We start from the raw sequence: 16,162 nt of genomic DNA on the forward strand, positions 1-16,162 counted from the left end.
CAAGCAGATACATCGCTGCAGCATTCTCAGAGACGGCGACGCAAAGCTGCAAAACCTCCGGCGGTGTGTGGGAGACCATGCTCGCCGCGGCAGCTCTGGATTGGGCTGTGCTGGGCAGGCCGCAGTGCTTTGATGGGTGTCTAAGGAGCCGCACCCGGGAGCAGGGAAGATGCGGCAGTCCCCATTTCAGCCAGGAGAGGGGGATGTTGGGTCATTTTTTATGGGTGGCTCCATGACCTTGGTTTTGTCTGTGGAAGACACCATTTGGAAGTGGTTTTTTTTTAAGACAGGGTCTCACTATATTGCCCAGTCTGGTCTTAAACTCCTGGGCTCAAGCGATCCTCACATCTGAGCAACCTGAGTAGCCGGGACAACAGGCGTGAGCCACCGCGCCTGTCGTGGAAGCGGTCCTTTTCTTCACTTGTTGTGTCACGGTCGCGAGTGGCTTGGCGGAGGCCGGCACTCGGAGCCCATGAGCACCGGGAGCGCCAGGCAGCCCAGGCAGCCGGCAGGAGCAGCCTTTTCCCTTCTCCACATTGAGGCCCCAGCTCCATCTGTGGCTCTAAGAGCTGCAGGTCTGGCTGCAGGGGATGGAGAAGTGTCTGAGGCCCCTCGGCCCCAGGTCACCTGTGGTCCTCTTGGGGTCAGGCCACACAGGGACTCAGGTCACTGCCAGCTCCCACAGCCTTTGTCTTCCCAAGAAGAATGAATGCTTGTCACCCATTTATTCATTCACCCAGCAAACGTCTGGCAGCATCACCACTCCCCCACAGTCAGGCCATGTGACTCAGTTTGGCCCCCGGAAGGTGAAGGGGCTGCCAGGCCCCCGTCCCCTGCTGTGACCACGCCCTCAGCCTGCCCCACGGGTGCCCCGCGGCCATGGTGGTCAGGAAGAGGGGCGGGGCATCAGCCTCTGTTGGTGAAGCCCTGAGACCCAGGGTCGCAGCTGCAGCCTGGCCCCTGCCTGCGCGGTGTCCCCGGCCTGCAGCAGGGAGCGTCAGCGAGTCCTCGAGGACTGTGGTCTGCCAGCTCCTGGGAGGCTTTAGGGCCTGCCCCCCCCACGTCCCCAGACCCCATGTGTGGGGTCTCAGGGCTTCCTGGGGCGTCTGCGGGTGAGGCCAGAGGTGCCCCTGTGCGCAGCGCCAGTGGCCCGCATGAAAGGACGGTCAGTCTTGCCAGCGAAATGACAGAAATGTGAGCTCTCTGCCCCCTCCCTAGGTGACAGGCACCCGGTGGTTCCGTTTTCACAACAGCTGAGCATGACAGAGAGGAAGGTAAACCTGTCTCTCCACTCGGCAGCTCCCTGCCTTCAATCTGTTTCGTAGCCTCGTTTCGGAGTCCTGAGGAGCTTCCTGCCCCAAGCCCTGTCCCAGGGGCCAGACGACATCCCCAGCGACGAGCCCAACTCCATTTCGGAGACAACTGCGTCTGCAGGAGCAGAGAAAACCGGCCAGACGGACAACCTGTCCTCCGGCTGCTGCTAATGACTCCACCGCTCTGTTCCCACTGACACACTCGCTGCTCTGTCCCCTCTCCTGTCCCCATGGACACTGCGGCCACTGCCCCCACGCCCCACCCTTCCCTTTTCTGGGCGCACAGGGCCTCCTTCTCTGCCGCGCCACCCAAACCCCCTTTCCCTTTATTTCCCTTTCCTCTCCGACTCTCTCTCTCCTTCTAAAAGATAAAATTAATTCTGTACTTTCATATCCTAATCTCCGTGTGAGAAAGTTTCTCCACCCGCACAGGCTTCCCACCCCACCCCGCAGAGCTGCCGGCTCATCTCAGGGTCTGATCCTGGTGGCCTTGGGGACAAAGCTGGCCACCAAGAGGCCCAGCCGCAGTGCGGTGCGCAGGGACCCCGAGGTGCCTCCTGTCTGACCCAGCAGTGCCTTGTCCATCCACCCTGGGTGGAACCTTCCGGAAACTTCTCCAGGGCCAGGAACTCCCTGCCCACCAGGACATCCATCCCTGCAGCAAAGGTCGAGCAGTTAGAAAACTGTCCCTTCCTCAGAGGCGGAACAGGTCCCTGGACCCCCTTTCCACCTCCGCTGGCAGGAGCAGGGTCGGGGTGGTCCTGGGGTCGGGGACGGAGGGGCGGCTGCACCTGGTCCCTCGTGGCCGTTTCTCCTTAAAAAGCAAAGCTAAAGGGAGCAAGGGGAGAAAACGAGACAGCTTGAATGATTTCACTGTCATCGTCAGTATTTTCTGCCCTCCACATTTTTTCATTAAAAAGAAAACTTTAGAATAGTTTTAGTCACAGAACCGTCAAGAAGCCGGTGCAGACGTCCCGTAGCCCAGCCGGCCGGCGGACCTGCGCCCTGCCTCAGCGAGGCTCTGGCTGCCCTGACCGCCCAGCGTGCTGCCTGCTGTCACCTGCACTGGGAACCAGGCCTCCCTTCCCCCGACCGCCCTCCCTGTCCCCCACGCGTCTGGAGCCCGCTGACCTCAGGCCGCGCTGCCTCTGCCCGCTGGGCTGTGGCAGGTTCTCAGATTCCCTCCTGTTTCCATGAGCTGGCCCGCGTTGAGCAGGCTGTCCCCTGAGCTCCCGAGCCCCGCCCACCCCCACCGCAAGGCCCCCCCACCTCTCATCTCCCCCATCTGCCCTGAACCCCCAGCCCCCACTGAGCTCTCCAAGCCCCGCCCCTGAGCGCCCCGCCCACCCCACCTCTCAGCCCTGGGGCGACGTCCTCTGCACCCCACCGCTCCCCACCGCTCCGCTCGGGAGCTCTGAGCCCCGCCCCCCTGAGGGCTCGCTAATTCCCGCTCAGCCCCCACCGCCAAGGTCCGCAGGAGCCCCTGACCCCCCACTCAGGTCCCTCTGAGGGTCTCCCCTGCCCCACCGCCCCTGCCGCCCCCGCTTCTAGCCCAGACTCCGCCCCACCCTAGGGCCCCCCAGCCCCCGCCTCCGCGGGGTCCTTCCACTGCCCCTTTTCCTCACTGTCCTGGTTCCATGGCCCTCTCCTCCTCCCGCACCCCGAGCCTGGAGACCCTGGACAGCTGGCGCCCCGACCCTGACCAGGACCCCGCCGGCCACCCGCCCAGCGAGACCCGTGAGTCCTTTCTTCCCCGCTGGGGCCAGGGCGCAGAGGGAGGCAGGGCTGCCATGGAGACGGCCTTGCGGTCAGACACCGTGGCAGTCCGGGGCAAGGGACGGGCTCGCCACAGGGGACCCCCAGCCCCTCAGAGTGGGCCCTCACTGCGGCTCTCCCTGCACCTCCTCTTTGGGTTGGGGTGGTGGGTGTCACTGTGGGGCCTGCGCCGGGCCTGCCTGGCAGAGGCTGAGAACTGGCTCTCTCACTTCTGCCTGTGCGTGTCCCACGTCCTGTGTCCCTGCATGGTTTCCGTGGCCTGGTGGCTGCCCCAGTCCTAGACCTAGAGGCTGAGCCGGGCGGGGATGTGATCCTGGTGGGCTCCAGCGAGCTGTCGTCCCCACCGTCACCTGGGCAGGGCAGAGGTGAGGCTCGTCTACTTACTGGGCTGGTCTTTTGGGGTGCTGGCCCCAGGCGGGGCAGTGTCAGGAGTTCTGGGCTTCTGGAATATTCAAGTCATTCAGAGGCCTGGCAGGGGCAGGAGTCCTAGAGCCTCCCCAGGCCCGGATGTTTAACACACCAGGATCAGGTGGGGGAGGCAGGGTGGGGCCCTCAGGCTCCTGAGACTTCAGAAGATAAATGCGTGAGGCTCACTTCTTGGCCCTATTTAAATGAGAAGGTGGGAGGAGGAAGGAAGGGGCTGCTTCTTACCCTCTTTTCCAGATCTCATTGCATATGAAGTCCGGGTGAACCAGAGAAGCATAGAAGGTGAGTGTTTGCACACTCACCCGCCACCAGGCCTGCTTCGGCAAGGCCCAGTCGTTCTGGAGGAAGGCAGCGGAAGCCGTGGGTGCCCACATGCGTCCCCTCCCCACCCCAGGCCCCCACAGCTTGGTTTAAAGTCCGCAGTTCAACGTCATCTCGTATGTTCACAGAGTTGTGCAACAGCCATCACCATCTCACTTTAGAACGTTTCGTCACCCCAGAAAGAAAACCCACATCCCTTAGCAGTCGCTGGGGATTCCTCCCTCCTTGCCTCCCTCTGCCTTCCCGGGGCAGCCAGCCATCCACTTTCTTTCCCTGTGGATTCGCCTGTCCTGGATGCCGGGTGATCCCGTGTGGATTTTAGGATCAGCTCGTCCACTCCTGCAAGAAAAGCCAGCTGGAATTTTGCTGGATCTGTAGGTCCATCAGGAGAGTCTGGTTATTCTAACATTATTAAGTCTTCCGATCCATGAACATGGGATATCTTCCCATCTCACTAGATCTTCTTTACTTTCCTCAACCGTGTTTTGCAGTTTTCAATGCACAGTCCTTGCCCTCCTCTGTTAAATGTGTTCCTCAGTCTTTGCTCTGTCTGATGGCACCTTGGATGTTCACTTTAGACATCTGCCTCTGCTGTGGAAGCTTCCAGGTTCACACGCAGCACCCTCTGTTTGAGGGGGGAATGTGTGCTCCGTGTAAGGTAAGCAGGGAAGCGAGGCGTGACGGCCTCACCACCGTGGAGAAGGGAGGACGCAAAACAGCGTCACTCTGCTCCTTACCAAGGACAAGTTCCTGGACACCCTCTTCCTGTACGATGACGACGGGTACCAGTCCTACTGCTCCATCTGCTGCTCGGGGGAGACGCTGCTCATCTGCGAAAACCCCGACTGCACCCGGTGAGGCTGGGGGCCCTGCGGAGGACGGGGCCAAGGAAGCACCGTCCTTCCCGGCGGCTCCTGCGGAGTGTGGGGCTTTTCCTCCCAAGCTGTCCAATACTCCATTTGGCGTAGAGCCTTCCTGTGGGGTGGGGTGTCAAGATTTGCATCTGTGGTTTCTGTTTTCTGCGTTAGTGTCGCTGAGACGCTGTTGCTACATGAGGATCATCATGTATTGGAGTGAAGGAAACCCCGCCCCTCGGGGCTGCCCAAGGCGTGTTGGTCCCTCTGTCCTTGCTCACCACCCTCCATAGGGCCCCCCTCAGCCCCCCGGACCACCCTTGTGCCTACAGCTCCCCCCGCCTCAAACTCTCTCCCCAGCTGGCTGCGTTGGTCTTGCTGGCGTCCTTAACCTGTGTGTGCGGGGCCTAGAATTCGGGCGCTTAGGAGCTTCTTTGAAATCTGTTGCTGCCCAGAAACCCAAGTCACTGTTTTCTGCCTCAACTCCTGTCCTCTGGGTCACTAAGAAGGACGTGTCCCGGTTGCCCAGGGTGCAGCCTTGCCTCCCGGCCATGCCTCGCAGACGCGGACAGGGACAGGGCCATTCGTGTCTCAGACGAGCGCCGGGTGGCTTCTCTTGTTCACTCCAGAGCAAGGCGCAGGCCTACCTCTGCCCCGCTGGTCCCCCCGTGCCAGGGGACTGTTGTTTCATCACCGTGGTTTTCTGTCTGACTCCAGATGCTACTGTTTCGAGTGTGTCGATAGCCTGGTCTGCCCGGGGACGTCGGAGAAGGTTCACGCCATGAGCAACTGGGTGTGCTTCCTGTGCCTGCCCTTCTCCCGCAGTGGGCTGCTGCAGCGCCGGCGCAAGTGGCGCGCAGGGCTGAAGGCCTTCTGCGACCGCGAGTCGGTAAGGGCCGGCCGGGCGGGCAGCACCCAGCCGCAGCGGGCCCTGCTCTGGGAGTTCTCCTCTGGTGCCGGCTGCAAAGCGCTTGTCGCTCTGATGCCCGATGAAGTCCCAGGCTCCTGAGCCAGCACTTCCTCACTGTCTGATTTAATAGCAGTCGCGCCCAGACGACCACCGTGGCGTGGCAGTTTATTCCTTACACGCCTGGGAACGAGGCGCTTGTAGCGGGTAGGAGAGGGCCCGGAAAGGCTGGCTGGGCGTCCTCAGCGCGCCCCGCAGTCCAGCGCTGGGGAGCACATGCTCGAGCGTCGTGGCCGACGCCGGCCCTCGGGGGCCAAGGCCAGGAGCCACCAGAGCTGCCCCTGCGTGGAGCCGGAGCGGGTCAGGCACCTCCCGCATCCTCCCGGCTGCCGTGCGCAGCCTTGCTGGGCTCTGGTCCCCTCTGCTTGCTTGTGTGGCTGCGGCTCTGCCTAGGGCCCCCCTTAGGCAGCTCCCCGCCAGGCCTGGTGCCTGATCATCCATCCGTGTTTGCTGTCAGCCAGGCACCCCCGAGTGCGACCGCCCAGGGGCAGGGGACCTTGGGGTGCTCATGCTACAGATGAACTAGCCCTGGCTCTCTGGCCTGGAGTCCTGAGGGATGGGAGGGCCAGGTGTGTCCCCGGCCCACACGACTGACGGGGTGTAGATACCCCATGTCCTTTGTCCTCAGCGGGGCCCCTCTGTGCTGGGCTCTGGGGGCGTCTCTTGGTGCCCAGGTCATGGGCGGCAGACAGGGGGCAGCAGGGTCCCTCCCAGGGATGTCAGGCAGCTTTCAGATGTTCCCAGCCCACAAAGGGTGGATGGGGCTGCTGGAGGGCAGGGACGTGGGGACGAGGGGCGAGTGTCTCCTGTCGGGATGGCACTGTCCTCCTTTAAAGTTAGGACCTTCCCCCCGCCCGCCGCCGTCTTTTTGCTGCACATGGCCGGGGTCAGATAGAGCTGGCCTTCGTGGGGCACAGCACTAGTCAGGACAGGCCGCCAGGCCTCAGCAGGTGAGTCTCAGGTGAGCCTCAGGTGTGTCTCAGGTGAGTCTCAGGTGAGCCTCAGGTGTGTCTCAGGTGAGTCTCAGGTGGGCCTCAGGTGAGTCTCTGTTCATCCAGGGAGAATGCTGTATCAGGAAGAATTTTAGTGTTAGCTCAAGAGCTCTGTAACCAAGTAGCCGGCACAACTTCTGTTTCTTTAAACAAACAGGAGAGTCCGCTTGAGATGTACCAAACCGTGCCCGTGTGGAAGAGAGAGCCAGTGCGAGTGCTGTCCCTCTTCGGGGACATTAAAAGAGGTGGGTGTGGTGAGGCCGCGAAGACTCACACAGGAAGACACCTGCACACACCTGAGCCCTGGGCCCGCCCGGCCGCACCTGCAGGTGCCTTTGGGGATCACACCCTGTCTCCCGGGCCCAGCACACACAGACCCGTCCATGGACACACTCCCAGTCTCTGGTCCCCTCGGAACACCCTGCCAAGTGCTCGATGGAGTCCTCAGAACGGCCGTAGGGGACCTCGTGCCCCTGCCGCGTTGCGGAGCAGGAGGCTGAGACGCACAGCACGAGGCCTCCGCCACGGCCCCCACCCGCTGGGCTCCGTCAGCGTGGACCCCGCTGCCCGCGGACTTCCTGACTCGGCGGGTGACGTCACAACCCAGAAATGCCTGGTTTCGCAACAAATTGCTTGACTTTCTTAAAACAGTACTCATGGCCGGGCACAGTGGCTCATGCCTGTAACTCTGGCACTCTGGGAGGCCGAGGCGGGCAGATTGTTTGAGCTCAGGAGTTTGAGACCAGCCTGAGCAAGAGCAAGACCCCGTCTCTACTAAAAATAGAAAGAAATTATCTGGACAACTAAAAAATATATAGAAAAGATTAGCCGGGCATGGTGGCGCACGCCTGTAGTCCCAGCTACTCGGGAGGCTGAGGCAAGAGCATTGCTTGAGGCCAGGCGTTTGAGGTTGCTGTGAGCTAGGCTGACGCCACGGCACTCCAGCCCGGGCAACAGAGCGAGACTCCATCTCAAAAAAAAAAAAAAAAAAATAGTGAGGCTTGTTTGTTTAGCTTCATCCTCCCGCGTGTCCTTGGAAAGATGAGGTTGCTCGTTAGTGACGGGAAAGTCTCCTGATCTGTCATCAGCCTTTTTGATTCCCTGGAGGGCCAGTCCACATCAGCCCTCCGTGCCCTCTCGTCCCCACCCAGAGCTGACGAGTCTGGGGTTTTTGGAGAACGGCTCTGGCCCCGGGAGGCTGAAGCACCTGGACGACGTCACGGATGTCGTGAGGAGGGATGTGAGTACTGCTGTGTCTGCCGGATGCCGCCGGAGGACAGCGGGTGTCCAGAGGTGGCTGGGTGTGGGGCAGACGCCTCGCAGCGGGGTGGGGGTGGGGGGGTGCCAGAGAGGAGGGGCGTGTCGGTGGGCGGGGAGGGGCGGCCTGCACACTGCACAGCTCCGGGCCTCTGGCCAGGCCAGTGGGCCCCCAGCTGCGCAGGCTGCTGCACCCCCGCAGCGGATGTCGGTGGTCCCTGCACTGCCCAGAGCCCAGAGCAGACTCACCGGCCAAACGCCCCGTCCCCCATCTGGAAATCCCAGCGGCCAGCTTGCTCCCCAGTGACAGGCGCTGCCCAGCGGGGGCTCAAACCGACTCCACCCTCTGAAACAAAGATGCCGTCCTCAACCGAACAGCTGCAGTTGCTTAAAGACATCCACACGCCCTGCAAGGAGGTGACGCAGTTCTGGGCCTGCGTTCCCTTCCTGGCGGCTAGAATCCCACTTTTGCTCTGACTCCTCCTCCTCCTCCTCCTCCTCCTCCCCGGCCACTCTGACCACGGGTGCTCAAGCCCGGGAATAAGCCGGAGCAGCCTTCCGCGTGCACGACTTTAGTATGTGCTGGGACCACCGGCCACGCTCACCCCCTCTTTCCCTGACAAAGCCCAGGCCCGGGGCCACCTGCAGCCAGAGTCAGGCTTGTTCACTCGCCGCGGCAGGGACAACGTGCCAGAGGGACCACAGGGGTCTGGGGCTGACTGTAGCATCCGGCCGTCGTCAAGGGGCTGGAGGAGGGTCCCAGGAGGCAGGGGGCTGCCTGGAACAGGTGCTGGCAGAAGGTGGCCATCTGATGCTTTAGTTAGCTTGTTAATTTTTATTTAAGGAGGACGACACAGGGCTTGAGTCATCATTGTTAACGAAGTCAGTGTCCCTCATGTCACCCCAGAGAAGAGGCCTGGGTCACTTCTGTGGTTGCGAGCATCCCCGCTGTGTTCAGGCAGGGCCTTGGGCGGCTGTGTTTCGTCTTCCTCCAGCTCGGCCGCGGAGCGACTGGTCACTGACGTTATGTCGGGTCATTTAGGTCCAGCGGGGAATGTCCCACCCTCACGGTAGCTCCCAGCTGCCAGCAGGCTGCCACACCTTGTATGATCCCCGACAACGCGCAGTCACCTCCGTGCTTGGGGACCCTGCGTGCGGCCCCAGCCACGGGCTCCACGTGGGTCCCCGAGGGCCGGGGTGAGTGAGGATTGGCCCTGACTGGTGGCCTCGGGGCCCCGAGGGCTGGGTGGGCTCCACCGCGTCAGGTAGCTCCAGGTGAGCTGCCCCTGGTCTCCCGATCGGAGGGGACATTTGCCTCTCCCATGAAGACGGAAACGTCCCCGGCATGCCCGTGTCCACAGGTGGAAGAATGGGGCCCGTTCGATCTCCTGTACGGCGCGACGCCTCCTCTGGGCGACCCCTGCTGCCATCCTCCCGGTGAGACGCTTGGAGGAAAGGGCTGCGCTGGGCTCTGGTTACGCGGCAGTGTGTCCCCAGCCCGTCCTCTCTTCTCTCCCTGCCCCCGCCACCCGAGCCCCCGCACGCAGAGCGGAGCCTACAGTTGTTTGCATTGTTAAAAGCAGCTTTACTGAGGCACCACTGACACTGTAAATTGTCCACATTCGAAGTGTGTAATTGACGTAAACACCCACCATGCGCCCACCACAGAGGCCCATCGCCCTGAAGGCTTCCTTGCGCCCTCCAGTCCTCCCTCCCACCGCTGCCGGCGCCCGACGGCAGGAGCCACTGTGGGGGGCTCGGTGCTCTGGGGTTCTGCCCGGCAGGTGCTGTCCCTGCTGCAGCCGTGCCCGTGGGCTCCTTCCCTCTCGCTGCTGTGTGGGGCAGGTCGGGGGTGCACGCCCTGGGGCCCTGGCACAGGGAGCCCTGCGCCCTTGGGGGCTCCGTTGCTGCTGGGGGGCAGACGAGGGGACAGGTGGACCCCCAGGTCCTCAGCCCTGCCCTCCTGCCCAGGCTGGTACCTGTTCCAGTTCTGCCGGCTCCTGCAGTACGCGAGGCCCCTGCTGGGCAGCCCGAGGCCCTTCTTCTGGATGTTCGTGGACAACCTGGTGCTGACCCAGGAAGACGTGGCCGCGGCGGTTCGATTCCTGGAGGTGCGTGCGGGGCCGGGGGGGCCCTCCAGCCCACGCTCGGGAGCTCTTGGCGTGGGGCTCCCCTGACACCCCAGGCTCTGGCTCCCTGAGGCCTCTGGCTGCCAGGCGTGTGCAGGGCCCATGAGGGCCGCCGTGCAACTGAGGCACGGATCATGGCCTCTTGGGACACAGGCCCCCCAGGACGGCCTCAGAGGAGGAGCCCACTGCACAGCACTCCTGTGCTCTCAGAACGTGCCCACCGGGAGTCCCTCCTCCTCCCGCCTGCCCTCGCAGTGCACACCCAGTCACCCGGCACGCACTCGTGCTCACAGCACACACACCTGCATGTGTGAACACGCCACACACCCCCGCTGCGGCCCAGCCTTGCTTCGCTTTCCACGCTTCAGATCCTGATCACAGGAGCAGCCACGTGTGAGCTCAGTGACTGATCCCAGGGCTGTTCCAGGCGTGTCCATGGTGTGGCAAAGTCTCGGCCACAGGATGAGGCCCAGGAGGAGGAAGTCATCACTCTCTCGGGTCCCAGAGAGGGTCACCGCCAGCGGGACCTGCCCACTGGGCGCAGGGAGGGCGAGGGCCTGAGGGCCGGCACCGTCGCTGGGGCCCAGGCGGGGTCAGGGCTCGAGCGTGCCGGGTTCCACGGAGCGGCTGGAGAGTGAGCCACGCGGGCGGGAGGGGCGTGGTGTTGGGCCTGGGCTTGCCACAGAGCAGATTCGGCCACTTGGGTGCGGGCAGAAGGGCCGGGGCACCAAAGCGCGAGCTCTGAGGGGCTGTAGACCCCCCGGGACCTTGCCAGCCACCCCCACCCCCTGTAGGGTGGCCCCTGGCCAGGCCGGGTGCTCCCTCCTGCAGGACATGTCCCCCACGTTCACGCGCTCAAGCTTTTAAAGAATGTTTTAAAATGAACAGTGCAGAGTCTCCTGGCCTCCCAGCGTCGCCCTCCTCCTGCGGGGATCTTTCTGAAAATCTGAAAATCGCAGCTGCTGGTTTGTCACTTAAATCACCTTGGAAATCCTTCCAGCACAGAGTGCTTGCTCATCTTTTTTGTAATTTGTTGAGTGTTTTGTTCTATTGTCTGCTGAGTCTCCGTTTGCAGGGACATGGAAACGCATTTAACCCCCTCTGGGTGGGGAGCAGGGTCGCCTCCTGGCCTTGCTCTTACAAGCAGCCGCGCGGGGCACTGTGTGATAAACTCCAGAGCGAGGTTTCGGGTCGAGGGTGACTGTATTGGGGTTTCACAGACACCCCCCAGTGGCCTCCGTCGGGGCTGTCCCCGTCCACATCCGCACGGGGCGGGGGATGAGGTGCCACGTCCCTCCCCTCCCCTCCCGGCGGGACGTGCGCGAGCTCTCACCTGCCCTTCCTGTGACGTTTGTTCCACGAGGATGTACCTTTCTGTGTCCTCGTACGGCAGGTGGCCTGGCCCATTTCGCCGTCCAGCTGATCTGGGACGTGTCCACGAGACTCCTGTCTCTGCACGCGGAGCCGGCCCTCGCCGCCTTGCTGCGTTCCCTCCTGGGTGCAGGAGTTCTCGGCGGACTCAGCTAGACTTGCTGTGCATTTGAACAGATACTAGCAAGCAGCTCTGTGCCCGGAGTCCCTTCCCTTGTCTCTGTGTGGTGGGTACCTCCAGGGTGGTGTCGGGTCCCGGCAGTGACAGTGACATCAGGCTGGTCCTGACTCCGGGTTGCCAGCGGTCCCCGGCGAGGCCGAGGCGGGCTCTGAGGCTGAGGTGGGTCACCACATGGTACGTCTCACCATGGCGGGAGGTTTCCATTGAGTCCTACTTTTCAGAGCGTTTTTATCAAGAATGGTTGTTGGATTTTGTCAAATGTTCTTTTCAGTATCTATGGAGACATTAGGGAATTTTCCTCTTTAGAGCTGTTACTAAGAAAGGATTTTCTAATCGACTTCCTAGTACTGACCCACCCCTGCATTCCTGGAAAGAGTCCCCCAGTGGTGGGTCGCCGTGTCTAACCTGCTGCTGTCTGTGGAGCCGCGCGTGGTGCGGGACGTCCCCCGCCGCGTGCCGAAGGGCCGGCAGGGAGCTGCTGCGACGCGCGAGCTTCGTCTGGTTTCGGTGTCAGTGTTACAGTTGCTTCCGAAAAATATTTGAAAAATTGGTGATTTCTCCTGTGAAACTGTCTGGGTTGGCTGTTGCTGCTGTTGTTTTAAAAATCCAAGTGGCTCTTCTCCAGAAACTGACCTACCGAGATTGTCTGTCTTTTCTGGGGTTAGTTTTGGTAAATTACGTTTTCCTAGAATATAATCCACTTAAAGCTTTAAAAATTCTTTTCATAATTCTCTTCTGTTTTTGTGGTTATGTCACCTGACTAGGGAATCTGGGAATTTTTAAACGCAGACATGATGCCACGTGGCGGGGGGGCGGGGGGGTCAGGTTTGCGAGTGGCACTGTGTGTTGAAGACCTGCTGATCAGTAATCGTGGGGTCGACAAGCCCGGCTCCCGTTACCGACCATCGTAGAGGACGGCAGAGACGCTGGCGCCTGATGGCGCTGTGCAGTCTGCTAGGTCAGAATCACCTGGTCCCAAATCGGGAGGGGCAGAAAAGGAAACTCCCCGTGTTTTCGTAAACTCGCCTGCCGTGGCGCCTGGCTCCTGTGGCGGCCGACAGAGACGTGGCCGACGAGGGTGGGCCTGTGTCGTGGTTCTGGGCTGGACGGCTGTGGGGTGAGTCTGTCCCTGTCCAGCCGCCCCCTCGAGGTGTCTGGGCGCAGGGGGCTGATGTGTCCAGGGAGGTGGCCTCAAGGCCACCAATGGCAGGTTCGGGGACCGGTGGCCTCTCTCCTCAGCCCCCCTGCCCAGCAGCAGATGGTTCAGCGCCTGCCCCCACATCCCCCCCTCCTTTCCTTCCGGGGCTTCTGGAGAGACGGCGACCCAGGGTTGGAGGCAGCGGCCTGGCCCCTGACCAGCGGGGTGACGTGTCCCACTTTCGAAAGCCCTGTTCTGCCGGGAGGGCTTCGTCTACCTGAGACACACACCCCTCGACCCAAACCAAGGGCTTCTGTGTCCGCAGCAGGACGCAGCCCCGACGCAGGGCTGGGCCGTCTCGGGGCCGCTTGGCCTGTAGGGTGAAGGATCTGGCAGTCAAAAGGTTTAAAGTAGCAAATCAGCTTTTTTCCTCCTAAGGTGATTTATAAGAAAAAGGCGCGTGGCGTGTAGTCCCTGCCACTGAGGGCAATCCCTGCGGTGGCCCGGAAGGTCTGCTGGCCGTCCCAGAGCCAGACGGGGGCCGAGGCCCACGGGCCCCGAGGGTGGCAGCTACTGTCCCGGTCCCGTGTCCACAGCCAAACCTCCCGCCCCTCAGATGGAGCCCGTGACCATCCAGGACGTGTGCGGCAGAGCCCTCCAGGACGCCGCGCGAGTGTGGTCCAACATCCCGGCCGTGAGGAGGTATGTCCTGGGCAGGCCGGGAGGGACACGGACCCAGAACCGGGGTCCCCAGGAGGTGGGCAGAGGAAGCGGGGGCTGTCCACCCGGGGCACGGCCGGGCCGCCGAGCGCCCTGTAGACCCTGCAGCTCGGGAAGGCCCCCTTCTGCCCCGGGCCCCTCGCCAGCCCTGCCCTAGCGCTTCTGGGGTCTCCTCTCAGGACCCTGCAGTGTCCCTCGTCCCGGACACGTGCTCACTCACCCACACGCCCCACAGTGCACGCCAGGGCTGCACCAACCTTCGTCAGGTCCCTGAAACCCACCACGCCCGGCCGCCCACGGCCTGCCCCTGCAGGCGTGTTCCCATGAAGGCGCGTGCTCACCGAGCGTGTTCTCGGGGACCGGCTGTCCCCAGACCTTGAGCCCTGAGCAGACGGGCCTGTCCCCTCACTCCTGCACCCACCCGGGCGGCGCCGGTCACGCCCACTCGTGAGCAAAGGCAGAGTGCACTTTCTGGGACAGCCAAGTCACGTCTCCTGCCTGAGACTGAGTTTCTGGAAGCTTCTGCCCACTCAGCTCCCCAGTTCCAGCATTTTCCCAGTGTGCAGCTGTGGCAGGGTCCTATAGTCTGGCACCTGCAAAGGCTGCCTGCGGGTCCCCTGCCCTGGACTCCCAAGATTTGCATTTGGGTGGAGCTGGGCAAAGTGCTTTTCCAGAACATCTGCTTTTCAGCAATCTCGAAGGCCTCCCTCGTCCGCCCCACCCCTCACCAGCACCTGACCCCAGCAGGCTCCTCGGGGCGGCCGCTCGGCCGAGAAGTAGTAACAATAGCACAACTTAGACGTCCTTACGTGGCGGCACAGCCCAACCCAGGCACAGAGAGCTGCTCCGTAAAAGGCACCTCTCCTCCTCTCTGGCTGTCACCCTAGAGTTGGTCACACCTGGGGACACCTGCCAGGTTTGCCTGGGACGACAGCTCCTTCCTCCTGGGCCCAGCCCCTTTCTGAGTGGGGCCCACAGGCCCTGGGGGGCTCCTGCCCACTGTCCCCTGAGAGCTCCCCACAGGGCGCTGAGGGCTGGATGCACCCAGACGACAACCCTGGAGTCACCTGGGTCCCAGGAGGAAGCTGGCAGCTCGTTCCCATGGCTTTCCCTTCCAGGTGTGTGTGTGTCTTAACAGGGGAGCCACAGACACACTCACTAAAGTAGAAATCATTTTGCCAAGATAATTGGCAGGCAGCCACCGTCATCCCGGGACAGTCAAGGACAGCCCCACACTGCCCGGGGGGTGCAGGGACAGTGCTGGGGAGCGGGGCACTGTGTGTCTGGCACCGCATTCGTAGTCTTCACCCTAAAGCAAATGGAGAGATGTTCCCGGACGCCAGTGGGTGCCTGGGAACACGAAGGGTGTCGGGCACCACACCTGCAAAGCCCCTGTCCCCTGCCCTCCCCCACCAGGGCCGCCGCGCTCTGGACGACCTCAGCCCTGGGCTCTGTGTTGTGCTGGGATTTCCTGGGGACACTCGACAGGGGAGGGGGGTTTGGCCGACCTTCCTCTGCGGGAGCTGCCCGGGAGGGCCCCGAGTCTTGCACCTCACACTGAATGTGGGACCCGCCGGGTGGGGCCCAGGGTCTGGTCCTGGGAGACCCTGCCTGTCACCCCAGCCTCCTGAGGGGTGTGGGGTGTAGGGGTCGGCTGTCCCCTGCTGCCCAGGACCTGCCTGTCCTTCCACCTGGGCTCCTGGGGGGTCGACCTTGGGCCCCCCGGGACGGGCGAGGCCAGGCGGCTCCCTCCACCCCCCCGCGCCATGAGCCCTCCGGCCCCCGCGGTGGGCGCTGAGGTGGGTAAGGGGCCTCCTCTGTCCTCGGCAGCAAGCACTCGGGCCCCGTCTCTGAAGAGGAGCTGTCCCTGCTGGCTCAGGACAGGCAGAGGGCGAGGCTGCCCCGCCGGACGCCCGCCCAGCTGGTGAAGAACTGCTTTCTCCCCCTAAGAGAATATTTCAAGTATTTTTCACCAGAGCTCACTTCCTCTTTGTAAATGAGTCACTGTGCTGTGAAAAAGAGACTGACTTTTCCTAGAACAAAGACAACTTTCCTTACATTGTCTGCTTTTTCCTCTTCGGATTATCATTTTATTTGCTTGCTTAACTTTGGGTGTCTTGTGGTCACTACAGACCCGTCTCCTGTTCCGTTCTGAGCCGCCGGGTCCCCCGCCACGCTGGCCCGTGGGCCCGGCAAGGCGCCGTGTTTCGTGCGTGTTGTTCCCAAAAGCACTTCTGTGCTCCAGTGGAGAAGTGAAAAATATATTCGTTATAAGCCAGTTACTGGTCACGTTCTGGTGTTTTTTAGGTGGGCTCGGCCTTTCCTTCAGGCCGTAGGGCTTGGGGGTGTGGGGAGGATGACGACCGGGGGGCGTTTTATAGGCGCTCGTGGTGCACGTTCCCTGTGCACGTGTGGCTGGGGCCTTCGCCACCGTGTGCTTGGATGCTAACCGCTCACTCCGATCGTAGCGCCGCGAGACCCCCAACCTGTGCAAAGTGTGCACACGAAACCTGGCGAGCCACGGCGAGCTGCACAGACGGCGCGGAGGCCCAGGCTGGTCTGCTTGCAGAGCACGGAACCCCGTGGCCCTCCTGACCCCGACGAGTGGCTCCTGGGAAGCAGGGTCCTTCCGGCTCCCGGCCGTGGCGTTGAGTGAGCGTGAGCCCACCAGAAAGCACCGCCTCCCGCGGGCTTCAGATCCGAGTAGGGTGTCCTCC

At 62.5% G+C, this 16,162-nt stretch overlaps 1 protein-coding gene across 1 annotated transcript; it reads left to right on the forward strand.

Moving 5' to 3' along the window:
• The first annotated feature begins 2,950 nt into the window (after positions 1 to 2,950).
• DNMT3L (DNA methyltransferase 3 like) lies at positions 2,951 to 15,441 on the forward strand. Its single transcript, XM_069476704.1, has 12 exons — positions 2,951 to 3,185; positions 3,284 to 3,454; positions 3,753 to 3,797; positions 4,415 to 4,494; positions 4,578 to 4,690; positions 5,408 to 5,579; positions 6,807 to 6,894; positions 7,801 to 7,889; positions 9,268 to 9,343; positions 9,878 to 10,017; positions 13,342 to 13,427; positions 15,276 to 15,441. The coding sequence occupies exons 1-12, from the start codon at positions 2,951 to 2,953 to the stop codon at positions 15,439 to 15,441; spliced, it is 1,461 nt and encodes a 486-aa protein (XP_069332805.1).
• Positions 15,442 to 16,162: the final 721 nt, after the last annotated feature.

Source organism: Eulemur rufifrons, chromosome 7 (genome assembly GCF_041146395.1).
Source record: "Eulemur rufifrons isolate Redbay chromosome 7, OSU_ERuf_1, whole genome shotgun sequence".
Classification (NCBI taxonomy): domain Eukaryota; kingdom Metazoa; phylum Chordata; class Mammalia; order Primates; family Lemuridae; genus Eulemur; species Eulemur rufifrons.

What these genes read in the sequence shown, in the direction of transcription:
- DNMT3L (XM_069476704.1), top strand. Translation starts at nt 2,951, where the DNA reads ATGGCCCTCTCCTCCTCCCGCACCCCGAGCCTGGAGACCCTGGACAGC. An exon ending in CTTCGGGGACATTAAAAGAG is followed by an intron (nt 6,895 to 7,800) that starts GTGGGTGTGGTG and finishes GTCCCCACCCAG; the next exon opens with AGCTGACGAGTCTGGGGTTT. An exon ending in CCCCTGCTGCCATCCTCCCG is followed by an intron (nt 9,344 to 9,877) that starts GTGAGACGCTTG and finishes CCTCCTGCCCAG; the next exon opens with GCTGGTACCTGTTCCAGTTC.